Source organism: Chrysochloris asiatica, unplaced genomic scaffold (assembly GCF_000296735.1).
Source record: "Chrysochloris asiatica unplaced genomic scaffold, ChrAsi1.0 scaffold00047, whole genome shotgun sequence".
Lineage (NCBI taxonomy): Eukaryota > Metazoa > Chordata > Mammalia > Afrosoricida > Chrysochloridae > Chrysochloris > Chrysochloris asiatica.
This window is the reverse complement of record NW_006408565.1, coordinates 18,720,698-18,747,880: the sequence shown is the minus strand read 5'-3', so window position 1 is coordinate 18,747,880 and position 27,183 is coordinate 18,720,698. Positions and strand designations below refer to the sequence as shown.

Genomic DNA, 27,183 nt, shown 5'->3' with positions numbered 1-27,183 from the left:
GCCGACGCCGCATACGCTTTCGGAAAACCCTGGAATAAGTCTGCTGGGGCTGACTCCCGGCAAAAACCGATGTTCTTCTCCCGTGTAAATTATCACTCAATTCACAATAAAAACTTTTTTAAAAAGGACTCAAAAACAAAACAAAAAGAAATGAAGTAAACAAAATTACTCATTGTATACTTCATTAGGACAAAAAAAAGAATTTGTAAGAAATACACAGAGTCACTGTACCCAAAAGAAACGGGTGATGTTCAACCATCTCAAGAGGTAGCATATGATCAAGAACCGATGGTCCTGAAGGAAGAAGTCCAAGCAGCACTGAAGGCACTGGCAAAGAACAAGGCTCCACGAATTGACAGAATACAAATGGAAAACTTTCAACAAACTGATGGAGCACTGGAGGCCCTCACGTTAAATCAAGAAACGTGGAAGACAGTTCCCTGGCCAGCCCATTGGAAGAGATCCATATGTGTGCCCATTACAAAGAGAGGTGACCTAAGGAAATGTGGAAATCATCCAACAATATCATTAATATCACATGCGAGTAAACTTTTGCTGAAGATAATTCAAAATTGGTTCCCACAGTACATCGACAGGAAACTTGAAATTCAAGCCAGATTCAGAAGAGGACAGGGAACTAGGGATATCATTGCTGATGTCAGATGGATGTTGGCTGAAACAGAGAATACCAGAAAGATGTCTAGGCTTTATTGACTACACAAAGGCCTTTGAATGTATAGATTATGTCAAACTATGGGTAATGTTGCGATGAATGGGTATTTCAGAACACTTCATTGTGCTCATGAGCAACTTGTACATAGACTAACAGACAGTCGTTTGAACAGAACAGGGAGATACTGAATGGTTTAAAATTAGTAAAGGTGTGTGCCAGGGTTGTAATCTTTTACCATACTTGTTAAATCTGTATTCTGAGCAAATAATCAGAGAAGCCGGATTATATGAAAAAGAAGGTGGCATCAAGATTGGAGGAAGACGATACAACCCTGCTCGCTGAAAGTGAAGAAGACTTGAAACACTTAGTGATGAAGATCAAAGCTTTCAGCCTTCAGTATGGCTTGTACCTCAGTATAAAGAAAATAAAAATCCTTACCATTGGACCAATAAATAGCATCGTGATAAATGGAGAAAAGATTGACGTTTTCAAAGACTTCATTCTGCTTGGACATACAATAAATACTCATGGAAGCAGCACTCAAGAAATCAAATGACATCTTGCACTAGGCAAGTCTGCTATGCAAGGCGTCGTGTTCAAGAGCAAAGATGTCAGTCTAAGGACTAAGGTGCACCTGGCCCAAGCCACGGTATTGTCATTGTCTTAGCTCATGTGCATGGGAAAGTTAGACAATGACTAAGTAATAGCATAGAAGAACGGATGCATTTGAATTCCAGTGTTGGAGAAGAATATTCTTCGGGACTGCCCGAAGAACAAACAACTCTGTCTGGGAAGACATACAATCAGAATGCTCCTTAGAAGTGAGAATGGTGAGATTTCATCTCTCATGCTTCATACTTTACACATGTTATCCGGAGGAACCAGTCCCTTGAGAAGGACATCATGCTTGGTAAAGTAGAGGGTCAGTGAGAAAAAGGGAGACCCCCTAAGGAGATAGCATGACACAGTGGCAGCAGCAATGGGTTCAAACATTAACAACAATTGTGAGGGTGTTGCCAGACCAGGCAGCGTTCTGTTCCGTCACACATAAGGTCGCAATGAGTAAGACTGGCTCCATGATATCTAACTAGCACAGGGAGAGTGCCCCCACCTGCCCAGCACCACAGGTCCCGGGAGGACCTTGCTGAGACCTCTGTTTCTCACTACCCACCCCCCACCTCCCACTGCCTTACCCAGCTGAGATCCAAGGTCCAGCATCACACTCCCTCCTTAACAGACACCCTGCAATCCCTCCCCCAGCACCTACCACTGTGTGCACCAAAGAGCCTCAACCCTGTTAAAGGCAGGCCTCATCCCACCCACAGTGCACCCTGAGCCAAAGATGGCTGGAAACAAACACACATGCACACATGCGTGCACACAAGCATACTCATATATGTCTACATGTGCTCACACAGCAACACCACAGACTGTTTCCATTTAAATGTGATGCATGAAGGGTCAGTGGGAAAAAAGGAAGACCTGCTAGGGAATAGGCTTTCATTGGCTCAGCACATCCCCAGAACTCTGACATTCTCCCTCTCTGCCAACCCCGGCTCCTCCCCACACATCCCCAGAACTCTGACATTCTCCCTCTCTGCCAACCCCGGCTCCTCCCCACACATCCCCAGAACTCTGACATTCTCCCTCTCTGCCAACCCCGGCTCCTCCCCACACCTCTGGCCTGATACTTCACACGGGAAATTGAAGCAGTCAGACGACAGCCCCTCAGCCGCTCCATATCTTCCCATCTTCCTATCTATTGACCCCAAAGTGCTGCAATGGATGAACCTCCTGGAGCCGACCCCACCTCACTGGAAGACTTGGCTCTGTCAAACTGGCACCTCCCTCAATACCACTGATTTCTCCCTCTGTGCTAGGTCATTCCCTCTAGTGTACAAAGCAGGCACCATTATTTCCAATATTCAAACAAAGACCAGGCCTTGGTCCCCCACCTTCTCCAACCACAGGGCTGCCACCAGGCAGATTCTTAGGAAGTGCATATTGATGACTGACTGAGGAAGAGGAGGGTCAAGTGCAAATCCAGAGCCCTAGCTCCTGGTCAGTACCTGACATTTCAGCCTCTTACAATGGGTGTTAAGCAGGTAGAAAAGCTGCTAACCTATCCACCCCATAGACAGAGCCACAATCAACACTCAGGGAAGCAGCAGTCAAGAAATCAGATGATAGATCCCACTAAGCAAATCTGCTGCACAAGAGTGTTCAAAAGCAAAGATGTCACTTTGAGGACTAAGGTACGCCTGAGCCACGCCATGGTATTTTCAATCACCTCAGATGCATATGCCACGCCATGGTATTTTCAATCACCTCAGATGCATATGAAAGCTGAACAATGAATAAGAGACCGGATAAGGGTTTGAATTAGGGTGTTGGCCAAGACTGTTGAATGTAACTGCTAGAAGAACTAACAAATCTGTCTTCAAAGAAGTACAGCCATAATTCTCCTTAGAAGCCAGGATGGTGAGACTTGGTTTCATGTACTTTGGACATGTTGTCAGGAGGGACCAGTCCCTGGAGAAGGACATCAAGCTTGGTAACATAGAGGGTCAGCGTAAAAGAGGAAGACCCTCAGCAAGACAGACACAGTGGCTACAACAATGAGCTCAATCATGGCAATCCTGAGGTTGGCACAGGAGAAGGCAGCATTTCCTCTGTTGTACACAAGGTCACTGTGAGTTGGATGGAACTCAACACCACCTAACAACAACAACATAGACGAGAAAACAGTCTTAAATCCCTAGTCCATCGTCACAAAGCCAATAAGAACCGGACTTGAAGAAACAAAAGCTAGATCATTGTTAAGTGTCTTCTAGCAGGTTCCAACTCATAAGGGCCCTGTATAGGGTTTCCAAGGAGCAACTAGTGGGTTTGAACTGCCAACCTTGGGGTTACCAGTCAAGTGCTTATCCTAAAGCACCACACCAGTACCCTAGAATCTTCTTTCCAAGTCCCCCAAGTACCAACGAGAGACTGAAATTCAGAGTCACATGGAGAGTCTGTGGCTAAGCCGACTCCAAGCCCAGTGCTCTGTCTACTGCATTGAAGCTCCAACTCCCCTGGTCCAGGTTGTCTGGGGGGCTTTGGAAGGGGAAGGGAAACACAGTTGCAGGCACATAGTAAGTGCTCAGTAAACATCCGCCATAACCAAAAGAACAAATGGAAGTGAGGGAGGACAGATATCCTCATGCAAGCTTGGCTCACAGAAGAAACTCCAAGGTCAGAAAACAGAACTCGGTGGTGGGGGCTCCAATGGCAGTATGTGTCCACTAGGCTGCCCCATGAGGAAGAACAGGTGACCCATCCCCAGGGCAGGATTCTCCAACCACAGGCAACACACAACTGCCAGCCAGGAACAGTGTCACTTCTCCCTGTGACCACTAGAGGGAGGCAGTGTCCTCCTCACTGCACAGCCACAATACTTGTTCCACCCAATAGTTTGTCCACAAGTAGGAAACTTCCATCCCACCCAGCGCCAGCCTGCCCAGCCGCAACTTTGGATTGAAGTTTACTGGTCACTGCCGGGGACCTGCCTCGACATAGGGGTTCGGTTCACGAGGAGGAGATACCTGACGGCGGTAACAATATATCAAGAATACATAGAAAGAGACAAAGAGAGAGACAATGAGGCACCCCAAAGCCAGGATGGATACATCACTGGTGGGCAGGCTTGGGACTACAGGCATTGTGGCCTCTGCAGGCAGCAACTCACTGCCCTGCAATCTTTACCACATGCCCTCCAGCCCGGAATACACTGCAATCTTTACTGCATGCCCTCCAACCTGTAATGCACACCTGGGGAGGCCCGGGCCTCTTTTGTTTAGGGGAGGAGCTTCACACCAAGCTGGGAGGGACTTAGGCAAGGTACAGCTAACATCAGTACTTTTCCAGACATTCAGGTAACTTTACATCGTACTTCGCTGGTTCGAATCCCAGGCCAGCAACTTGGAGTCTCAGGCCCAATTAACATATCTATAGCCCCTGAGCTTAGGTGGGGGAAGGTGAGAGATAAGGACAAAAGCTTAGGCGGAGTCCTGCTGCTTCGGCTTCCTGAGCCAGGTTTTCAGGAACTTGGCTGAATAGCTAACACTTGGGAGAGATTCAGGGTGGATGGCTTTTTTGTCTGTAGAACAAGGAACTGTGAAGTAGTTAAGATATTTTTAGTTAATCCTTTGGAGAAAGGCTTAACCTTGCAACCTTTAGTCTCAGGCTTTAGGAAAATATCACATTTATCTGTGGATTATCAAAGGCTCCGTGTATTAATTTAATATATATAACTGAATATTAAGATGAAAGACAATTTGCTATTAACTGCCAGCGGCCTCATTTGTTACACTCGGCCCTATAGGGCCTCGAACCTCTGACTAGTCTTACACGGTCCGCAACAGGTCACCACAGGATTCCACTTCCACTCTGAACCCTGAAAGCACACTTTCTCTCACTGTTGTGGGATTGCACTCTGACATCCCCAGTGGCTCCCTCTTTCCCAGCCCATCCCCTGGGCCTGACCCAGAGATCCAGGCTCTGCCCAGGAGCTCCCAGAGCAGCAGTGAAGAGTGAGCAGATAAGTTTCCAAAACCTTCTCAGTCTTCCCCAGCGCCAAGAACACACTGTCCTAGGGACCCCACTTGGGGGGACTCCCAAATGTCAAATTCCATAATGCAGGCTTCAAATGGTTAGAACTTCCGGAAGCCAACACAGACTGGAGTTAGAACAGAGTGTAAGGTGGGAGTTTGGTTCTGTTCCCCTTCCTGTTCCCACCTAGGGACCAACTTCATATGTGTACACTGAGGTTGTCACCTGCCCTGCTGTTTCCCAGGGATGCTGAGCAGGCACATGCGAGAGGGCCCAGGTGCCCCAAGGGAAAGCTGTTTCTTGGAGGCCAGCACCCCACTTACCCACCAGTCAAGTGGCCATCTGCAGGCTCCTCAAGCCCACCCTGATGCCCTGCTCTCAGCTTCAGCTTGTGGGCACCTGCTGAGGGGACCACATCCTCTACACTCTGACCTCGTCTTTGCTAGTGGTACCCATAGGAATGTCTCCTGTCTGCTGTCCACAGTCACCCCTTCTCCCTTCAATGCTGAGAGAGCAAACGCACACACATATGTACCTGCACACAGACACATGCACACATCAGTACTGAGAGCAAATACACACACACGGACATGGACAGATATGGACATGGACAGACATGTACAGTTCAGTACCAAGAGCAAACTACATGCAGCTGTACACATACATGCCTGCATAAATGCGCACACACCTACATGTGTCTACACACCCAGTAGGCTCTCCCTGCATTTGAGATAGTATCAGGGATTCTAGCTCTATCTTTCCTGAGCCAGCAGCCTGAGCTGGAAGCCCCTGGGGGTGCCCACAGCTTTCTCGTCTCCTGTGTAGCAGTCCTAGTGACAGGGAGCCTGCTCAGACTCTCCAGAGCTGAGTGACCTTGGACAAATCCTGGCCTCAGGTGCTCAGTTACAAGGGGGGCACTTTGGTACCAACCTCACGGACAATGGTGACGGTTAAAGAGTGTGCGCTGGAGTTGAGCCCTGCCCCACCTACCCCAGTCTCCTGCCCAGGCCTCTCACCTCCCGGATCAGCTGCTTCTCGGCCTCTGTGTCATGCTGGACCACAGGTGGGGGCGGCAGTGGCTTCTCCTCAAACTGGCCAGGGTTTAGGGGCACCTGGTTGGACAGCAGGACTGGGAGGAGAACAGAAACGAGGGGCTATGACAAGGTACAGGGACTAAGCAGGTATCAGTAAAAAGGCATCCACGTGCTCATTCACAAAAGACTTCAAAGTGTCAAGCATATCTCAAATATGTCTCTATGGTGGTGGTGGTGGTGGTGGTGGTGTGCCGTGGAATCAGTTCCGACTCATAGCGACCCTGTATAGGGCTTCCGAGGCTGTAAATCTTTACAGGAGCAGAAAGCCTCATCTTTCTCCTGCAGAACCGCTGGTAATTGTGAACCGCTGACCGTGAGATTCGCAACCTGACTCATAAGCACTACACTACCAGAGCTCCTTAAACATGTCTCTATACACAGTGCTAATTTATTCAGTCAGTCAACAAACATGCATTGAGCACTAGGGATGCAGCATTGGACAAACAAAATAGACAAAACTCCACATCCACACTGAGTTTTCAGTTGGAGGTAAAAGGCTGAAGTGACACCATAGACTAAGTACTCAACCTCAAGGATTTTGAACATCAAGGTTGGCTGTTCAAACCCACCAGCCACTCCTCAGAAACCCTACACAGGGTCACTATGAGTCAGAACCGACTCGATGGCCCTTACCACCACCAACACAGGTTGCAAGATGATGTGTGCTCAGAAGAAAGCAGAGGGAAGAACCAGAGGAGGGCTGTAAACCAGGGAAGACCTCTTTAACAAGGCGTACAAGAGCCCTATGGGAGCAGGGCTCTGAGGAAGTCAGGGAGGGAGGGAGGCAGGCAGGTCTTGGGGAGGAGCTTACTAGCAGTGAGTACAAAAGGTCCTGAGGAAAGTGGGGACCTGGACTATAAGGGGAACAGCCAGAAGGCCAATGTGACCACAGCAAGCCATGGGGGGATGTGGAGAGGTGATGGGAGTAAACTGTGGGAGGCTCGGAGGCTGTTAGAAGGACTTCAGCTTCTCCTCCGAGTTAGGTGGTGGCCATGAAAGGTTTGAGCAGCCCAGTGATGGGATCTGACTTGCCTTTGAACAGGATTTCCCTGGTGCTGAGGGAACAAAGGCAGAGCTGGGGTACCTGTTGGGGGAACACTGAAGGAAGTCAGGTGAGAGATGCTGGCGGCTCCCGCTAGAGAGGCAGAAATGGGGGGCATGGGGACAAATGCATGAATTCTGCAATGATGTAAAGAAGAGACGCTAGGGTTTGCTGCTGGTCTAGATGTGGGAACACAGGAAGTCATGAATGATTCTGGGTTTCAGGCTGGAACACTGAATTTCCACCTGCCAGATAACAGCCAAATACACACAGTCACAGAGACACAAGAGACCTACCAACTGTGGGGGCTGGCTGCTGGACAAGCAGGTAGGGGCAGATCAGAGCTCAGTGTGGGATGTGCTAAGGGAAGAGCTGGTTGGACAGACAGGTGCAGATCAAGTCTGGAATTCAGGGGCTGGAGGCTGGAGGTCTCCATGTGAGCAGTAAACGCTAGAGCCAGTGTTAGCAGGCACCAGAGCAGAGGAAGCCCTTACCAGTGAGTGTGGAGAGGACAGAATGTGTGGGGGTGGGTGTGGGGGCCATGAGTCAGATGCACCTGGGCTCAAGGCCCAACTATAAAGTCACAGCATCATCTGTCATCCCCAGAGCCCTTCCATACCCGGCTCCACGCTCAGCCCACACATTCTCCCCAGTTGCTTCCAACAGCAACAAGTCAGGAGGTGGTGTTCTCTCCATTTTACAGATGAGGAAAGTGAGGCACAGAAGGCAAAGTGGGCTTCTCAGAGGGAACAAACACCACGACTTTCTGTGTCGCTGTTTGAGGCAGCGGGGAGAATGACACACCGTAATGCAGGTGCAAGTTGAGCACAGAGCTTGCCCAAGGAGCCAGGAAGTGAGCCAGACACCAGATGTTGGGCTCTCAGCTCTGTTCTGCAAAGATCACTCACACAAGACTGGATGGGAACCACTGGCAGGCTATGCAAATGTCAGCTGCTAGCTTTAGGGAGCCACCACCTCTCACTATTCCTCCATCTACCATCCTGGCCCTCTGGGTGGGGTGAGGGGGTTCAGGAGTAGGAAATAGGGCAAGCCGAGAAAGGCAAGTTGCCCCATTGCCGTAGTGAAGACCCTTTCTACTCCAGCCCCTGCCAACTTGGATATGACCTCCCACCTCCCTCCCCAGGCAGCCAGGAGCAGGATTTGAAGTTCCCCAAACACACCTCGTAGTCTGTGTGTCATTGCACATACTGGCCCCACCTCAGTCATACAGAGACACTGCTCACCCTCCAAGACTCTGCTCAAACCCCTCTCCCTGACTTTCTGCCCTGCACGGCTGCCTAGTTTGTGTTGTTGCACTTGCTTGCCTGCTGGAGTGTCGTCCTTCTCCCAGTTGCTCCACCAGGCAGATCCTGACTCTGAGTCATCTCCATGTTCCCAGTGCCCAGCCCAGTCCGGACACAGAGGAGGTGTTCAGTGAGTTTTAGACAGTTGGGTGGGTGGGTGGGTAGATGGAAGAGTGGACTGGATAGTTAGATAGAATGGATAGTGGATTAAATGGGTGGATCAATAGACTGAGTGGATAAGTGGATGGACAGATAGAAGAATGGAGTGTGTGAATGGGTGGATGGATAGAGAGGGTGGACAGACAAGTGGATGGATGGATGGATGGAGAGGATGGACAGATGGATGGAGAGGATGGATGGATGGATGGATGGATGGATGGATGGATGGATGGATGGAGAGGGTGAACAGATGAGGGAATGGATGGAAAGATGAGAGGGTGGACAGATAGGTGTGTGGGCAGATAGAGAGGATGGGTGGATGGATGGATTGATGGATGAGGGGATGTAGAGTTTATGGATAGGGAGGAAGGTGAGTAGGGAGGTGGATAAATGGGCAGGTAAACCCAGGACCTTCCATGTGCCCTTCACCATGGGTTCTTAGTGAAAGAACATCTTGGAGTCCCTGAGTTCTAAGGCCCTGCAGGTATGAATTTGCACCGGCCAGATAACAGCCAAATGCCTGGGCGTGAGAGCTGCAATAACAGGGTACCTAACTGGGGCTTGGGCTGGATACGGGGGAGTGAGTTATCAGCTGCTCAGCAGCACAGCATCACAGTGCTGCCAAGCAACAGCAGGCCGATGAGACGGGTGCAATGATGGATGGACTACCCAGAGGGGGGCAGCGGGCGGTAGAGCCCAGAGTCAGTAGGCCAGGTCACACAAACTGGCCTCCCCTGAGCCCATCAGCATCCAGGGCTTCCCTGAGTGTTCAAAAGATGGGCTCCATGAAGTGGAGAGAAGGTGGGGGACAGGGCTATCTCTCAGTGCCCTGAGCCCCACCCCTGCCCTGCCCCCCAGCTGCCCCACCTGACAGGCTGCTGGGGCTCATCTGCTGAGCCAGAATGGCTTTGAGCTTCTTGATCTCCTCCTGGTACTCGCGCAGAAGGGCGTCCTTGGGGTCCTCGTTGATGCGTGGCTTGTTCTTGATGTTCTTGGCTCGGTTGGCGTAACGCAGCGTGCTGAGTGTCTCATCGTAGTTGTTGTCAGCGGGTGACAGGCAGGCGACCATCAGCGTCTTGGTGTTGCCACCCAGCGAGTCCTGCAGCAGTCGCGTCAGCTTCGAGTCCCGATAGGGGATGTGTTTGCTCCGTCCGTCCACCAGAGCTGAGATGACGTTGCCCAGCGCTGACAGTGACAGGTTGATCTTGGTGGCCTCCTTGAGCCGCTCCCCTGTGGCTCCCGTCTTGGACTGCCGTTCACTGCCCGCCAGATCCACCAGGTTCAGCTTGCCCGCCCGGAGGTGGTCCTTGCCCCGTTCGTCTGCAGACAAATCAAGCAGAAGGGGATGGCCTTTAGGTAGGCCCCCCAAGGAACTACCGGGCATCAAGCGCTCACCATCCACTAAAAGTTCCATCTCAGACACATAGGAGCCCATTGGAGGAGGTGTTATTAATGTACCCATCTCACAGATGAAGAAACTGAGACTAGGAGAGGGCATAGAACTCCCAAAGTTACACAGCCACGATCAGAGCCCAGGACTGTCTGACTCCAGAGACAGACAGCTCCCTCCCAGGCATCAGAGTAGAAGGGCCTTGGGGACAGTGGCTGGAGGTACAGACTGGTCTTTAAATGCAGCAGGATTTCTAACAGTTATGATATTCACTCCTACAGAATTCCTATGAGGCTGGGTCCTCAAGGAGTTGTAGCCTGTAACGCAAACAAGTATCTACTTTCCTACTTGCTGTGTGATCTTGACAAAGACGTGCACCTCTCTGATGCTCAGTTCTCACATAAACAACTCCAAGGCAAAAAAAGCACCAAAGTAAACTGACCATACATTTTTCACCAGGTTTGCACAGGTCCGAGGAGCCCTGGGAGCACAGTGGCTAAATGCTCAGCTGCTAACTGAACCCACCCAGCAGTTCTGTGGGAAAAGACCTGGTGATCTGCTGCCATAAACGTAACAGCCTAGAAAACCCTGTGAGCTGCTGTGAGTTGAAATCATCCAACGGCACCTAATACCATCACATGGGTCCTGGCACACAGTAGGTGTTAGTTTCCTGTGTTGGCGGAGCATGTAAAGTACTAAAGACCATGCCTGGGGGTAGCCTGGGGCCAGGTCATCATAGGCTGGGAGTATGGTAGCAGGCTCCATCAACCGTAGCTTTGACCTTGGGTCCAGGATCTCTGGAATGTGTCTCAAAGCTCCTGCTCTCCTGCTCTGTTCCATTTGGGATGGAACTCAAACTTGGAGTCAGCTGGAGTGTGAGTTCGAAGCCCAGCTTCCCACCAAGCTGTTGCGGGTCCCCTTAGAATGCCATTGCCTCACCTGTAGAGTCAGAACTTGACAGGTGATGCCTGCCTCAAGGACTGCTTGCTATGAGTTTGAACTGAGTGGGTTCTGTAGAGTGCTTAGCACAGGACCTGACCTAGGCGGGGGTGGAGTAAATATGGATTCCTTTCCTTCCTTCTCCTCTTTCTCAGTAACTTCCAGAAAAAAAGGAAGAGTGAGATAACAGAAGAGTTGAGAAATTTTTAGGGAAAGAAGAAACCCAAATAGCCTGGTTGATATACAACCTAGGACTGAATCCCAGCTCTGACCTGTTCCAGCTGTTATGACCGCAATGTTTTCATCTAGAAAATGGTGTGACTAGTAGTACCCATCCTATTTCGTTTGTAGCAGGTGGAATGGTCTCTCCCTCAAAAGATATGGCCACCTGGATCTTCTGAATGTGACTTTATTTGGAATAAGGGCCTCTTCTGCTCTCACAACAACTTAAAGCCTCGGAAGCCCTGTACAGGGTCACTGAGTCAGAACCAACTTCGGTGGTACTGTTAACAACAGCAGATGTAATAAAGGTAAGGCTCTCCAGTTGAGAGCATCCTGAATCCAATGGCAAGCGTCTTTAAGAGAGAGAGAAACACCACACCCAGAGAAGGTGGCAGATTGGGGTAATGCAGCTACAAGTCAAGGGACATCTGGGGTTGTCAGGAGCCACATGAGAGGTAAGGTACAGATTCTTCCTCAGAGCCTCCAGAAGCAACCAACGCTGCCTGCCAGCCACTTTACTTTAGACTTCTGGCCTCCAGGACTCTGAGAGGATCAATTCTGTTCTTTAAAACCACCAGGTTTGTAATCACTGATACAGCCGCCTTGGCAAATTAATGCAGTGCTGTAGTTAGGACTACAAAGACGTACCTGAAGTGCTTTGGCACATTATGTTGTTGTTAAGTGTCTCATGGCGACTCTGTATAGGGTTTCCAAGGAGAGGCTGGTGGGTTTGAATCCCCAACCTCCTGATTAGCAGCTCAGTGCTTAGTCTACAGCGCCACACCAGGACTCCACACAGTGGTAGCTGGTGGTGATTAAGTGCCGTGGAGTCAGTCCCAACTCATAGTGACCCTGTACAGGGTTTCCGAGGCTGTGAATCTTGACCTGAGCAGAAAGCCTCATCTTTCTCCCACGGAGCTGCCGGTAGTTTCGAACTGCTGACCTTGAGGTTAACAGACCGACTCGCAACCTGTACGCTACCAGAGCTCCAGTATCACCACTGTCGGTGTTCCAGCCCCACCTGGCCCCACATACCCACAGCGTAGATCTCAATACTGATGGTGAAGATGGAGTGTGAGCGGGAGGAGTCCTTGTTCATCAGGGTGTAGCCGACAGAGCGGTTCTTCCAGCCTGTGTCCATGATGCGCTCACACTGGGCCACGCTGTGCACCGTGTGCATCGATAGCCCCTTCACGTACACACCCTTCTCGGGGTGCTCCTTCAGCTGTGGGGAGAGGAACCACGCATGTAAGTGCAGGTGAGGCCGGAGCTGAAGGGAAGGGCCTGGTCAGACTACCTTCTCCTTCCTACAATGCAAGTTGGCACTGCAAATACCCTATACCAGGAGGGAGTTTGTGCTATGCAGAATTTGTCTCAAACCTGCCCCTGTACCTTCTAATGGGGGTACCATGGGCCAGTAAATTCACCTTTCTGAGCTCAGTTTTCACATCTGTAAAATGGGCATGCAACATCTCCTCTCATAAGGTGGTGGTAAGGATTAAGTAACGAAATGTTTAGCACAGTGCCTGGTACATCCTAAGTGCTCAGTCAATGCCAGCTGCTCCTTTGTTGTTGCTAATAGTAGAGGTGGTTTTCCATCTGGGAGCCCTGGCTCCCTGGGGCTAAGCTTGCAGTCACCTCAGAGCTCTGCAAGCGGCCTTCTTCCTGCCACTCTGCGTGCTCTCTCTCTCTCTCTCTCAGCTCCATAGCAACGGGAACATTCCCAGACCCTGGGGCCATGGCACATGGGTGAATGGCCATTTCCTGTCCAGAACTCCAATTGGTTTCTAGATTAGCCAGTGGCAGAGAGTACATTAATTTATCTGATCGCTCCCTGCTCACTTTCTAGGCAGTCAAGCTGTTTTGTTGCTGACACAGAACTGTGAAATGCAATATTTTTCAAGTGTGAGAGGAAATAAAACCACTCTGGCAAGAGCAGAATGAATTCAGACAAATGTTGTGTGTCTGCCAAATGGCCCTGCGGGCCAGTGCTGGGCAATCACAGAAGCCGTCACAGAAGCTCATATGCTTTGCTTTGGGCAGTTTCAGGGGTCTAAGGAGGGAGGGGCCCCCTCTGCCAAAGTCAGGGGACAAGCACAGGCATGTTCTTTCTGCTAATATGTGAAGTAAGGGATCTGGGAGCCCCAGCCCGCAGGACTGCAGTTTTTTCAGGGTTGGGCTTCAAGATGAGCAAGCAAGGTTAAGTGACTTGTTCAAGATCACACAGCTACCAGCAGGGTAACAATGGGGGCGGGGGTGGGAGGTACTGTGGAATGGGTGGGCTCTGGGAGAGGCTGGGGCATCCTGCAGTAACTGAAGCAAAGAGCTGACCTTAAAGGTAGCCTGGAGGGTGAGGAGAACCCAGCAGAGAGGGTGTGGCTCAGAGCAGTCCTGAGACTCTTCATGCTGTGAGCCGGGTAAAGTGACCTGCTATAATCCTGTACACCCCTAGTACAGCACCTGGCTCCCACACAGTGGTTCCCAGCTTCAGGAAGAATGTGGACCCCAGTCGGAAGCCTGACTCTCCCACTTGCTAGCCTGTGGGAACTCAGAGCAGTCCATTGGCCTCTCTAGGCCTGGGATTCATCACTTGCAAGCCAAGGATAATAACCCCTATCTCTGCTCCCATAAAGATTAAACCAATGGGGAAAAAAGAACCCGACTGCCCATCAAGTCAATTCCACCTCCCAGCAGCCCCATAGAAGGCTTCCGAGTCTGTAAATCTTTACGGGAGCAGTCTCACCTTTCTCCCTGGGAGCCACTGCTGGATTCTCAACCCTGACTCTGCCGTCCAACGCCCAAACCCACAGTGCCACCCAGGCTCCTCCCGTAAAGATTACGGCCTAGGAAACAATCTGAGGTCCTTAGACTCTATCACATGGGGTCACTGTGAGGCAAAATCAACTCAGAACCTAACAATATTAGGATACAGAAGAAAATGGAGCTGAAAAAGGTTCAGCCTGACCCTAGAGTGCACTCAGTGGACGTAGGTCACAAAGAGAACTAAGCAGCTCTGTCTGGGGCCTGAGCACATCAGACCCTGGAAAGCCAGTAGAGAGGCAGCTCTTCCTTGCATGGGGTCTCCTACTGGCCCTATTTTTAGGCCCAGGAAGACTTGCTCCTTACACCATATACCTAAATGAGACAGACTCCCCCCAGTATGCCCTTCACTCCCTGATTCCTGCCCCTATCCCACCTCAGCGGCAGGAAGGAACCAAGTGAGGGCGCCAGTTGGCATCAAGGTCGTTCGTAATCGCTCATTGCAGCTGCACACCAAAGAGCCTGGTCACCATGGCAACTAGTGAGGATGCCGCCAGGATGGGGGAGGGCATGATGTCCATGTGCTGTCAGGGGTCAGGAACCATCTCCATGCCAGGGATGACTGCTGAGGGCCCCCCACCCACCACACACCACCAATGAATTGTGGGTACAGGGCAGTATGGCTCTTCAGCCTTCTTGCTTTCCAAACTCTTATTGACCTAAAACCAGCCTACTGCTAGTGAGTGGATTCGTAGTCACAGAGATCCTACAGGACAGGGTAGAACAAGGGGGCAGACTGCCCATCTTTCTCCCAGAGAGCAGCTAGTGGATTTGAGCCATCCACCGACCTTTCAGTTAACACTCAAAGGCTTTACCACTTCTCCACCAGGGCTCCCTTGATGGCCTCCCTAATCTAATAAACATTTGAAACACCCTGTCTGATTCCTCACAGCAACCCCACCATACAATCCCTCTCTTTATCCCTGTTTTGCACATGAAGAAATATCAGAGGTGAAGTGATATGCCCAAGGTCATACAGCACAGAAAGCCAGACTGGGATGCAGCCCCAGAGTCGCTCTAATGCTACCTGGCTGCACAGGCTCTGAGCACAGGTCCCCACCTGAGTAGTGGTCACGAATGGCACCTAGGACTTGCCACCATTTGGAGGCTGCCCTCAGCCAGTATGATCAACTCTACAACTGATTCTCCACTACAGCTTCCCCCAAGTCACTGAATGTGAGCACTAGAAAGGTCCCCGGCGATCAGCACTTATCCATCTCTGTTCATATGAGGACAGAGAATTTGGAGACAGAAAGAAGCTGGAGGCAGTGCCGGCTCCTGACTGTTTGTAGGTGGGGCTTCCCCACAAAATGCACCTGCACACCTCTGCAGGGCAGCATGTCCAAAGCCTATGTTTCCATAGTCATGTTTCCCAGGATGCATCTGATCTGCCAGTGCCCAGCTGGGGTAAGTGCATATGGCTGCCAGTCCTTGGCTCTTCAGAGCCTGGGTAGTTGGGACCTTTCTAGAACCCAGCATGTCGAGGAGGGAGAGGAGGGCTTCCTGCTGCCCCAGAGAACAACTCAGGGAGGACAGGTTGGATGGGCAGGGGACCCTGACCCACCAGCAGCTCCCTGTGCCTTCCTCCCTGTCCTATCCCCTGCTCTGAGAGATTGTTGTGAGTCAGCTGCACCAGTTCCAGGGTAGAGAAGCCAGCAGAAAGACCAGAGGCTCCCCCACAGAATGAGCAAAATGTTGCTGGGTTTGAGATGGAGTCTGAGGGGATGAGGTGGGTCCCCAGCAGCAAAGACTGGGGACTGAATGAAGACTGTGCTTCTGGTACAGCCTGTGGCCTGGTGCCTGGAGCCCATGAGGTTTGCCTAGTAAGACTCTGAAGACCCCCAGTGAATGTCCCTTCCTCACTTCGAATCCCTTGTTGCTGCTAGCTGCCCACTGAGTCAGTTCATCTTCCAGCACTCTATTATGATCCTTAAGGTTTTTACTGGTTACGTTTCGGCCTAGTCTATCAGTCTGGAAGTTCCACTGAAATCTGTCCACCACGTGTTAACACTTTGGTATTTGACACACCATTCACTGGCATTGCTTTAAGCATCATAACAACATACAAGCCATCCAGTACAACAAACTGACAGATGGTTAATTATGTCCAGGGAATTCCTATATTGCTGATCCAGAAATAAAGCTCCTGACCACTTAGGTCCCACAAGCTCTGATACCAAGGCGGTCGCTAATAATTTGCTGTGTAATCTTGGCCAAGTCCCCTTCCCTTCCAAGTCTCGGTTTCCTTATCTCTGTGAGCAAGGGTTTGACTAGAAGCTCTTTAAGGATTTTCAGTTTTTAAGGATTTTTCCTCGATCTGAACCAGTCACACAAGTTTCTCAAGACAGCCACTCCTAAGGGCCTAATCTGTACAGTTTGGCCACAGAGTGGTCACCCATCACAAAAGGACTCACACACCAGACCTTCAAGTGAACCTAACCAGGGGAAGTGGGATCAGGTAAGAGGCCGTGGAGCCAAGCAGGGAAATAGTCCTGCTTGGACGTCCATGGACGTGGGAACCAGGTGAGTTCAATGTGCATCCAGTCCTAAAGGTCAGTGAGGAGCAGGTGGATTGACAAACGTCACCAGGGGTCTGCTTCTCTGACTCTGCCCCACACCTCCCCATGGCTGCCCTAGGGAGACGGCAGCCGCTGGAGTCGGGGAAAGGGGCCAATCCTGACTGTGGCTTCCCAGTCAAGCGGTCTAAGGCAAACCACTTTCCAGGCCTTGTGCCCTCATCTGTACAGTAATAGGGATCTCCATACCAACCTCCAGGAGGTTGATGGTCATTAAAAGAATGATGCTCCCCCTTCCCTGGGCAGTTTGACTCTGCTGTGGGCCTTTGGGGGGGTGGAGGGGCCGTCTGCTGGTTGCATGGTCACCAAGCACCAGAGTTGGGGAAGGCAGCCATCTGCTCTTTAGCCAGAAATGTGGGTCAGCATCTCCACACACATGTCTCCTCCTTGGGCCAGCCCAGGCCAGCCCAGTCTGTAAAGAGCCTCAGATAAGAGGCAGAATCAACCTGTCATTAAGGGGGAGACAAAGGACCTGGGCCTGGCTCCAACCCTGCTGTGCAGTCTTGGCAGGTCTCTTGACCTTGCTGGGCTCGGCAAAGGTTCAGCCTACTACTGCCTACATTGAGGCTGTTGTTGTTAGTTGCTGATGGAACAAAACACTGCACAGTCCTGCATGATGGGTTGCAGATCAGATCGTTATGATCCATAGTGTTTTCCTTGGCTGGTTTTTAAAAGGAGATCAGCAGGCCTTTCTTCCTGGTCCATCTGAGTCTTGAAGCTGGGCTGAAGCTGCTCAGCATCATAGCAACACGCAAGCCTCTGATGACAGCTGGGTGGTGGGTATGCATGAGGTACACTGGCCAAGAACCACACCTGGGTCTCCTGCAGGCAAGAATTCTACCACTCAACCACCTTGACTGAATCCTGAAAACATCTACCACTGCTATGCAATCACCCGGCTTTGAAATCCATTCCTTTATTCTGAGTCTAGCCTTTCAGGAGACAGAACAGTTTATGAAAAATATGTCAGGCTGAGTGACTAATGGAGCCAGGTCCTAAACTGTGTCCTGAGCTAAGTGGCAGTCCTTGATTCCCCTCTCCCGAGGGGTCCTCTTTGCCATCCCATCATATTTTCTGAATCCTGATGACATGAAATAGCTCATACTGTGAACACCCACCAGGTGTCAGTCAGCCCTCTGCTGAGAGCTCACCCACATTACCCTCGTCAGCCCTCACAGCAGACTCCTTATGAGATTGTACCCACGGCTGACCCCTTTAGAGGGGAACAAGGTTCCAGAATCTGAGCCCACCAGCAGCAGTGAAATGGGATGTCTGACATCCAGGATCTTGAAGGGAGGCAGTTCTGAGTTCAAACCCAGGCTTGGTCTCTTACTGCTGTTTGAACCATAGGCAAGGAAGCTCTAAGTTTTCCTTCCCTCACCTATAAATTGGGGAGAATAACATCTACTTCACAAGGTTGCTGTGAAAACTGGTTGGGGTAACGTGCCCAAAGCTGCCAGTCAGTGTAAGTGCCTGGTCTTCAAAACCCTCTTTTGGCAAGCAGAACCCTTAGAGATTTTCAAAATAATTTTGTGTGTGTGCAAGTGGAGGCCCTTCTTAGAATGAAATCTTACACCAAGACTCCATCTACTTAAGCAGGTAATACTGGAACTGCTCCAGGTAAGGTCCCACTTCCCCTGTAGAGTGGGGTGGGTCGGAGGAGCTCTAGAAACCCCATACCTGCATCAGTCACTAAACATGACACGCTTTTCATACACGGTTTTCAGTCTCCTGAAAAGCTGAACTCAGAGTTAAACAACACTGGTGGCAGGGTGAAGCAGGGATAGATGTTTTGGGTTAGGCATTGGGCTGTGAACAGAAAGACTGGCGGTTCAAACCTACCAGCTGCTCCGTGGGAGAATGAAGAGGCAGTCTGTTCCTGCCAAGAGTTACAGCCTTGGGAAGACGATGGAGCACTTCTCCTCCATTCCACATAGTCAGAATCAACTCGATGGCAGGGGGTTTAGCGAATTCTCGAAACTTCCAGTTCAAAAGTCCCCACTCTAGTGCCAGCCAGCGTCCCTGCCCTGGCATGCCTCTCATATTTCTGAGGGCACACCACCTGAGGCCAACCCTCCCCTCCAGTCCCTACCTGCCCACCCTGGATCTGTACCCACCTCCAGCTTCTGTTTGGTGTCAGCCCCCAGCAGGTCATGGACGTCCTCATTGTAGATCTCCAGGTAGGAGGCCCGGACCAGGAACTTGGTATTCTCTGCACACTGCAGGGAGGGAACAGAGAACCAGCAAACCTGAGCCCCGCCATCTGCTGGTAGACTGACTGACCCCGGGACCTTTCAAGCCACCTATGCAGCCAGTGACCTGGGGCCCACAGGCAGGATCTCACAAGAAAGGGGGAGACCTGAGGGCAGGGGGAACTCCAGCTGCCTGCCTGCCTGCCTGCCTGCCTGCCTAGGAAGCTCTCGGCCCTGGGCAGCTCTGTGGACCCAGGCTTCTCAATACTGCAGACTTCTCATTCTGTGTGCTAACTACGGCTCTCTCGCTGACCTCACGGGAAGGCAATAAGGACCTTCACATTATTCAGGTAGAAAAACCAAGGCTTGAAAGCACTGGCTCTGGGTTGATCTCTGGTCACCCTCCAGGCCTCTAGATTCTCCTATGCATGCCCACAGTGAGTCCTAAAAGTGGAGACAGTGGCTGGAACTGACCAGGGCTTCTGTCCCTGCTCTGCCATTTCCCAGTGCAAGACAGTCTGCATGTTTCTATGCATGGCAACCGGAGCAATTCTCACCTGCAGGAAGGACACTGGGACAAAGTTCAAAGGCTTCCAAATCTTGCTTCCCTAGCTTAAAAATGGGGCTAAGAGTGGCCTCCTAGGTCAGTGTGGGGGGCAACATGATCATGATGCACAGGGCTTTGCCCAAGACTTGGTCAAAAACAGAAAAACTCTTATTGTTACAAGCAGGCTTCAGGCTAGTGTGGCATCACCACACCTTCACACACTGAGGAAACACTAGAATCCAATAATGGCAGGAGGACAACGCAGCTGGTAGCATTCTCTTGCTTTTCTGTTTTTCTCCCATCACCTATTCAGAAGTTACATCTATGCCAAGTCAAACCTGTGCTCTGATTCCGTCCCACGTCCCTGCTGCAGGTCAGAGGCCACAAGAGGCTGCCAGGAGTCTCCAGGCCTGAGCACCCGTCCTGCTCCTTCACTCCACAAGACCCATACCTGGACGCTCTCAAAAACGTGCTCGAAGGCCCTGGGGATGATGCCCCTGTGGGAGGAAGGGTCCGGCAGGCCCTGCATGGTGAAGGACTTCCCGCTGCCCGTCTGGCCGTAGGCAAAGATGGTGCCATTGTAGCCCTCAGTGACACCCTGTGGAAGAGAAAGCCGAAACCTGGGTGCTCAGTGGGGCTCCGAGCCAGGCTCTGCTCGGTGGTGCAGGCTCCCCGGCTCCCCTGGGTCTCCTATCACATGGGCCCAGGACAGGGGGGGAGAGTCAAAAAATGAAACAGCCTCCACCCTCAGGAATCCACACTGCCTGTGGGCCACAGGGCTGTTACCACAGTGTGGACGGCTTGGGCGGTGGAGCCAGGCTGCTTGGGTTCAAATCTCATATGCACCCTTTACTGGCTGTGATGGATGAATTGTGTCCCCCTAACATATATGTTGGGAGTCCTGGTGGGGCACTGTGGGATAAGCACTGGATTCCTAACCACAAGGTCTGTAGTTCAAACCCACCAGCCGCTCCTTGGAAAACCTATACAGGGTTACCACAATGCTTAACAACAACAAAATATTTATTGTAACCCTAACCTCCACATGTGGATATAGTCCTGGTGGCACAATGGTTAAAGAGCTTGACTTCTAACTGGAAGGTTGATAGTTTGAACCCACCAAGGGTTGGGAAGTCACAATCAGTTTGCACACAGCCATGTGCCTGAGGATGTAATCCTGTTTGAAAAAAGGGACTTCTTTGTTGTGTTAGTTATCAGTGTAGAGTGTGTCCGAAACCTAAGCACCTCTGAGGTATAAGGAGCAATACAGTTAAGCAAGCACATGAAGAGGAGAGGTGCCACTTGAGGACCACCAAGGACCCCAGGTACACCAGGACAACCCTCTGCCAAGTCAATTTCGACTCGCAGTGATTCTATAGGACAAAGTAGAATTGTTCCTTTGGGTTTCCGAAACTATACATCTTCATAAGGGCACACAGCCTCAGCTGTCTCCCAAAAAGCAGCTGGTGGGTTTGAACCGCTGATCTTGAAGTTAGCAGCCCAATGCCACTAGAACACACAGCAGCAGCAGTGTCAGTATGTATTCGTATTTTCTTTTTAAAACCAACGCCCCCCCCACCACCACCAAGTTGATTCCTATGACTCTTAACGACTCACTGACACCATATAGGATTTCAAAGATTGTAATCTTTATGAAAGGAGGCAATCTCAGCTTTTTCCCATGGCGTGGCTCAAGGGGCACTGTATTTTACTTGAGTGATAATATTTTGGGTATATTGGGTTAAACAAATATATTATTAAAATTAATCCCACACCTGTTGCTTTTTTTTTTTTTACTTTTTCAAATGTAGCTGTTGTTGTCATTGGGTACCATCAGGTCAGTTCCATAGCAGAGAGACGATGTGTAACGGAAGGAAACCCCGCCAGTCCTGTGCAGCCGTCCTCACCATCTTCCCTGTATTTGAGCCCATCATTCAGTCACTATGTCAGCACATCTCACTGAGGGTCTTCCTCCTTTTATATTGACCCTCCACTTAACCAAGCAGAGTCCTGGTGTGGTACAGTGAGTTAATGTGCCAGACTGCAAAGCCATCTGAACTGCAAGGTCAGAGGTTCAAGCTCACTAGGTGCTCCTCGGAAACCCTATACAGGGTAGCTATGGTCGGAACCGACTTAACGGCACTTCACAACAACAACAACAACAACAACTTTGCCAAGCATGTTGTCCTCCAGGAACTGGTTCGTCCTGATAACATGTTCAAAGTAAGTGCGATGAAGTCTTTCCATTCTCACCGCTAAGGAGCATTTTCTGGCTGGATTTCTCCCAGGGCAGCAGATTTGTTTGTTTTTCTAGCAGTCCATGACATATCTAATATTCTTCATCAACACCATAATGCAAAGGCATCAAGTCTTCTTCAATCTTCCTTACTAATCTCCGGTTTTCTTATACATGTGGAGTGATTTAAAAAGACACAGTTTAGCAGACACACTTTAGTCTACAGTGTCATTTTTGCTTTTGATCACTTTAAAGAGGTCTTTTTCAGCAGATTTGCCTTGATTTCTTGACTGTGTTGATTGTGGTTCAAAGCAAAAAGAAATCCTCGACAACTTTCACCTTTTTTATATTAATCATGATGCTACTTACCGGGCCAGTTGTGAGGATTCTGGCTTTTTATGTTGCCATGCAATCCATACCGAAGGCTTTGATTTTCAAAGTCTCCTTTGCTTTCAGCATACAAGGATATCAACTGCATAACATCAATTATTAATGACTCTTACTCTAATACTGATTGATGCCATATTCTTAATATAGTCCAGCTTCTCATTTTTTTTCTCAGCAGATATATTGAATAAAAGTGGCAAAAGGATCCAACACTGGTGCAGGACTTTCCTGATATACCATTGCATACTCCTTTCCATCATTCGTCTGTCAGTTTGTCATGCTGTGGTGGTTTGTGTGTTGCTGTGATTCTGGAAGCTATGCCGTTGGTATTTTAAATACTAGCAAGTTTAACCATGGTGGACAGGTCTCAGATGAGCTTCCAGATAAAGACAGACTAGGCAGAAGGAGAGACGGACTGCTTTCGAATATTTAGTCACTGAAAATCTTATGAATAACAGTAGAACACTGTCAGCATCACAACACTGAATCCTGAAACATGACGAACAGCACCGGAATATTGTCAGATACAGTGCCAGAAGATGAGCCCCTAAGGTTGGGAGATGCTCAAAATACAACTGAGGAAGAGCTGCCTCCTCAAAGTAGAGTTGACTATGAAGACACAAATGGAGTAAAGGCCTTGGGACCTTCATTTGTTGATGGAGCACAACTCAAAATGAAGAGATACAGCTGTCTAAATACATTAATAATCAAAACATGGAATGTATGAAGTTTAAATCTAGGATTACTAGAAATTGTCAAAAAGGAAACGAAACACATAATCATTGATACCCAAGGCATTAGTGAGCTGAAGTGTACTAGTATCAGCCATTTTGAATCTGACAATCACATGGTTTACTATGCCTGGAATGACACATTGAAGAGGAATGGAATCACATCCATCATCAAAAAGAACAGTTATCTATCTGTTATTTTTCAGGGGCAGTTATGAGGTACAACGCTGTCTGTGATAGGGTAATAACCATATGCCTACAAGGAAGACCAGTTAATACCACTATTATTAAAATTATGCACTAACCACCAAAGCCAGTGATGATGAAATTGAAGAATTCTACTAAATCCTTCAGTCTGAAATTGATCAAACATGCAATCAACAGGTATTGATCATTACTGGTGACTGGAATGCAAAGGTTGTAAACAAAGATGTAGGATCAGTAGTTGGAAAATATGGCCTTGGGGATAGAAAGGATGCTGGAGATTGAATGACAGAATTTTGCAAGACCAATGACTTCTTCATGGCAAATGCTCTTTTTAAACAACATAAAATACACATGGAACTCACCAGATGAAATACACAGAAATCAAATTGACGACATCTGTGGAAAGAGAGAGTTGTTGTTGTTGTTAGGTGTCATCGAGTCAGCACCGACTCATAGCGACCCTATGCACAGCAGAACAAAACATTGTCTGATCCTGGGCCAACCTCACTACTGTTGCCACACCTGAGTCCATCGATGCTGCCACCTGGCTGATCCATCTCGTTGGGGGGGTCTTCCTGTTTTTCTCTGATCCTCCATCTTACCAAACATGATATCCTTCTCCAGCGACTGCTCCCTCCTGACAATATGTCCAAAATATGAGAGACGAAGTTTGGCCATCTTGGCCTCTAAGGAGCACTCTGGCTGCACTTCTTCCAAAACAGATCTATTGGTTCTTTTGGCAGTTCATGGCACGTTTAGTATTCTCCTCCAACACCATAATTCAAATGCATCAATTCTTCTTTGGTCTTCCTTATTCACTGTCCAGCATGCATATGAGGTTATTGAAAACACCATGGCTTGGGTCCGGGGCACGTTAGTCCTCAAGCTAACATCTTTGTTCTTCAACACATTGAAAAGTTCCTGTGCAGCAGATTTGCCTAATGCAATACATCGTCTGATCTCTTGACTGCTGCTTCCGTGAGTGTTGATAGTTGCTCCAAGAAGAATGAAGTCCTTGACAACTTCAATCTTTTCTCCATTGATAAGAATGTCGTTTATTGGTCCAGTGGTGAGGATTTTTGTTTTCTTGACATTGAGATGTAATCCATACTGAAGGCTGTGCTCTTTGATCTTCACCAGTAAATGTTTTAAGTCCTCTTCACTTTCAGCAAGCAAGATTTTATCATCTTCATATCGCAGGTTGTTAATGAGTCTTCCTCCAATCCTGATGCCACATTTTTCTTCATAGAGATGGTTGAAAAGCTCCATATCATCAGACAAAACAAGGCTAGGGGCAGACTTTCGGTCAAACCATCAATTGCTCACATGCAAATTCAGGCTGAAGCTGAAGAAAATTAAAACAAGTCCACGAGAGCCAATATGTGACCTTGAATATATCACACCTGAATTTAGAAATCATCTGAAAAAATATTTGATTCATTACACATATTTGATTCATTAACATATTTGATTCAAAAACATATTTGATTCATTAGATTCAAAGACTGAAGATCAGAAGAGTTGTGGGATGACACCAAGAACATCATACAGGAAGAAATTAAAAGGTCATTAAAAAAACAAGAAAGAAGGAAATGACAAAAATGGATGCCAGAAGAGACTCTGAAACTTGCTCTCCAGTATTCAGATGCTAAAGCAAATAGAACAAGTGAGCAGGTAGAAGAGCTGAACAGAAAATTTCAAAGGTCAGCTCAAGAAGACAAAGTTAAATATTGTAATGAAAAGTGAAAAAGACCTAGAGTTAGAAAACCAAAAGGGAAGAACACGCTCAGTATTTTTCAAGCCAAGGGAATTGAAGAAAAAATTCAAGCTTCAACTTCTGGTATTGAAGGATTCTATATAAGGAGCTCTGGTAGCATAGTAGTTATGAATCAGGCTGCGAACTGCAAGGTCAGTAGTTTGAAACTACGAGCTGTTTCACAGGAGAAAGATGAGGCTTTCTGCTCCCGTAAACATTTACAGCCTCGGAAACCCTGTACAGGGTCACTATGGGCCGGAACCAACTCCATGTCACATAACCACCACCACCATGGGCAATATACTGAATGATGCAGAAACCATCAAAGAAGATGAAAGGAATACACAGCGTCACTGTTACAAAAAGAAATGGTTAATGTTCAACTATTTCAAGAGGCAGCATATGATCAAGAGCCAATGATCCTGAAGGAAGAAGTCCAAGGTGCATTGCAATCATTGGCAAAGAACAAAGCACAGGAAATAGATGGAATACAAACTGAAATCTTTCAATAAACTAATGTGACACTGGAGACACTCACTCCTCTGTAAAGAAATTTGGAAAACAACTACCTAGCCAATTGACTGGAAGAGATCCATATTTGTGCCTGATCCAAAGAGATGTGACCCAGTGGAATGTGGAACTCACAGGACGATATTTACTGATAGCTCATGCAAGCAAAGTTTTACTAAACATAATACAAAAACAGCTGCATCCATATATTGGCAGAGAAGTTCCAGAGGTTCAAGCCAGATTCAAAAGAGGATGTGGAACTAAGGATATTATTGCTGATGTCTGATGGATCTTTGCTGAAAGGAGAGAATACCAGAAAGGTATCTATCTGTGCTTTATTGACTATGCAAAGGCTTTCGATTGTGTGGATTATGACAAGCTATGGACAACACTGCAAAGTATGAGTATTCTGGAACACTTAATTGTGCTCATGAGAAAGCTGTACATAGACCAAGAGGCAGTTGTTCAAACAGAACAAAGGAACACCAAATAACTTAAAATTAGGAAAGGTATACAACATGGTTGTATTCTTTCACCATACTTATTCAATCTGTATGCTGAGCAAATAATCCAAGAAGCTGGGTTATATGAAGAAAAACTTGGCATCTGGATTAGAAGAAGACAACCTGCAGTATGCAGATGATACAATTTAGCTTGCTGAAAGTGAAGAGGACTGGATGATCAGAACTCGACTAGAAAAAGAAAGATTTAAAAAGAGAGCAATCTGATACAATTTGATGAACTTGACCTACACCTATGGATTCAGTAGCTCAAAAGAGGGAACAAATCTTTACAGCAAGGATCGTTCCCACCCCCTTGATACACAGGGTAGACAGGGATGGGCAACTTGGATATTGGCTACCCAAAATGGGGGAATACAAAGTAAAAAAATGACTGGTTTACAAGCTTTCAAGAGGGAGCCTAGATCCAGAGGGTGTGGAGGAAGGTAGAATCTCCACTGAGTAGTAGCCAATTTGTCTGGGCGGGACTAATGAAAGGAGATGGGAATAGCACTCATGTGGCACAATAGTGAGTAATTGCTATCAGGACTGACTGTGACGGTTGGAAATGTAAAAGTAGATGTTTTGTAGCAAAAGGAGGGGAGCGGTTGACTTTACAGTCCAGGAGTGGAGGCCCCTGGGACCATCAAGGGAGAAGAGCAGAGTGCGGGACCCTACCCAGAGAAACAATGACACCAGAGATGGAGGCAGAGATGATGACATGGAGAGATGGAGTGGCTGGGGACTCTAGACCCAGAGAGGGAGAGGAGCTGTGTGCTGATGACAGAGGGGCAGGCTTGTGGGGTATACCCTTTGGTTGTCTGATAATGAATGGAGGGAATTATAAACATGGCAATGAAACGATATACAATAGGATGAATGTAAAGCTAATGTTCTCCCATGTAAACTATCACATAATTCACAATAAAACATTTTTTTAAATTACTGATGAAGATACAAAACCAGTCTTTAGTGTGGGTTGCATCTCAATGTACAGAAAACAAAAGTCCTCACCATTGGACCAACAAACAACATCCATACAAATAGAGAAAAGATTGAAGTTGTCAAAGACTTCATTTTACTGGGATCAACTATCAACATTCATGCAAGCAGCAGTCAAGAAATCAAACAACGAACTGCATTAGGCAAATATACTGCACAAAACCTCTTTACAATGTTCAACAGCAAAGATGTCAGTTTGAAGACTACGGTGAGCCTGACTCAAGCCATTGTATTTTCAATAACCTCATTGTTGTTGTTGTTGTTAATTGCCGTTGAGTCGGTTTCGACCCATAGCGACCCTGT

At 48.5% G+C, this 27,183-nt stretch overlaps 1 protein-coding gene across 1 annotated transcript in view; it reads right to left on the bottom strand.

Annotated features, from left to right (window-relative positions):
- Nucleotides 1–27,183, bottom strand: part of KIF17 (kinesin family member 17) — a 62,056-nt gene that overhangs the window by 27,470 nt on the left and 7,403 nt on the right. Inside the window, exons 2-6 of the mRNA XM_006862405.1 lie at nt 20,003–20,149; nt 18,930–19,031; nt 12,452–12,641; nt 9,733–10,185; nt 6,283–6,395 (exon numbers count right to left, since the gene is read on the bottom strand). Coding sequence (XP_006862467.1) covers nt 6,283–6,395; nt 9,733–10,185; nt 12,452–12,641; nt 18,930–19,031; nt 20,003–20,149 — 1,005 coding nt within the window. The remainder of the gene's footprint in view (nt 1–6,282; nt 6,396–9,732; nt 10,186–12,451; nt 12,642–18,929; nt 19,032–20,002; nt 20,150–27,183) is intronic.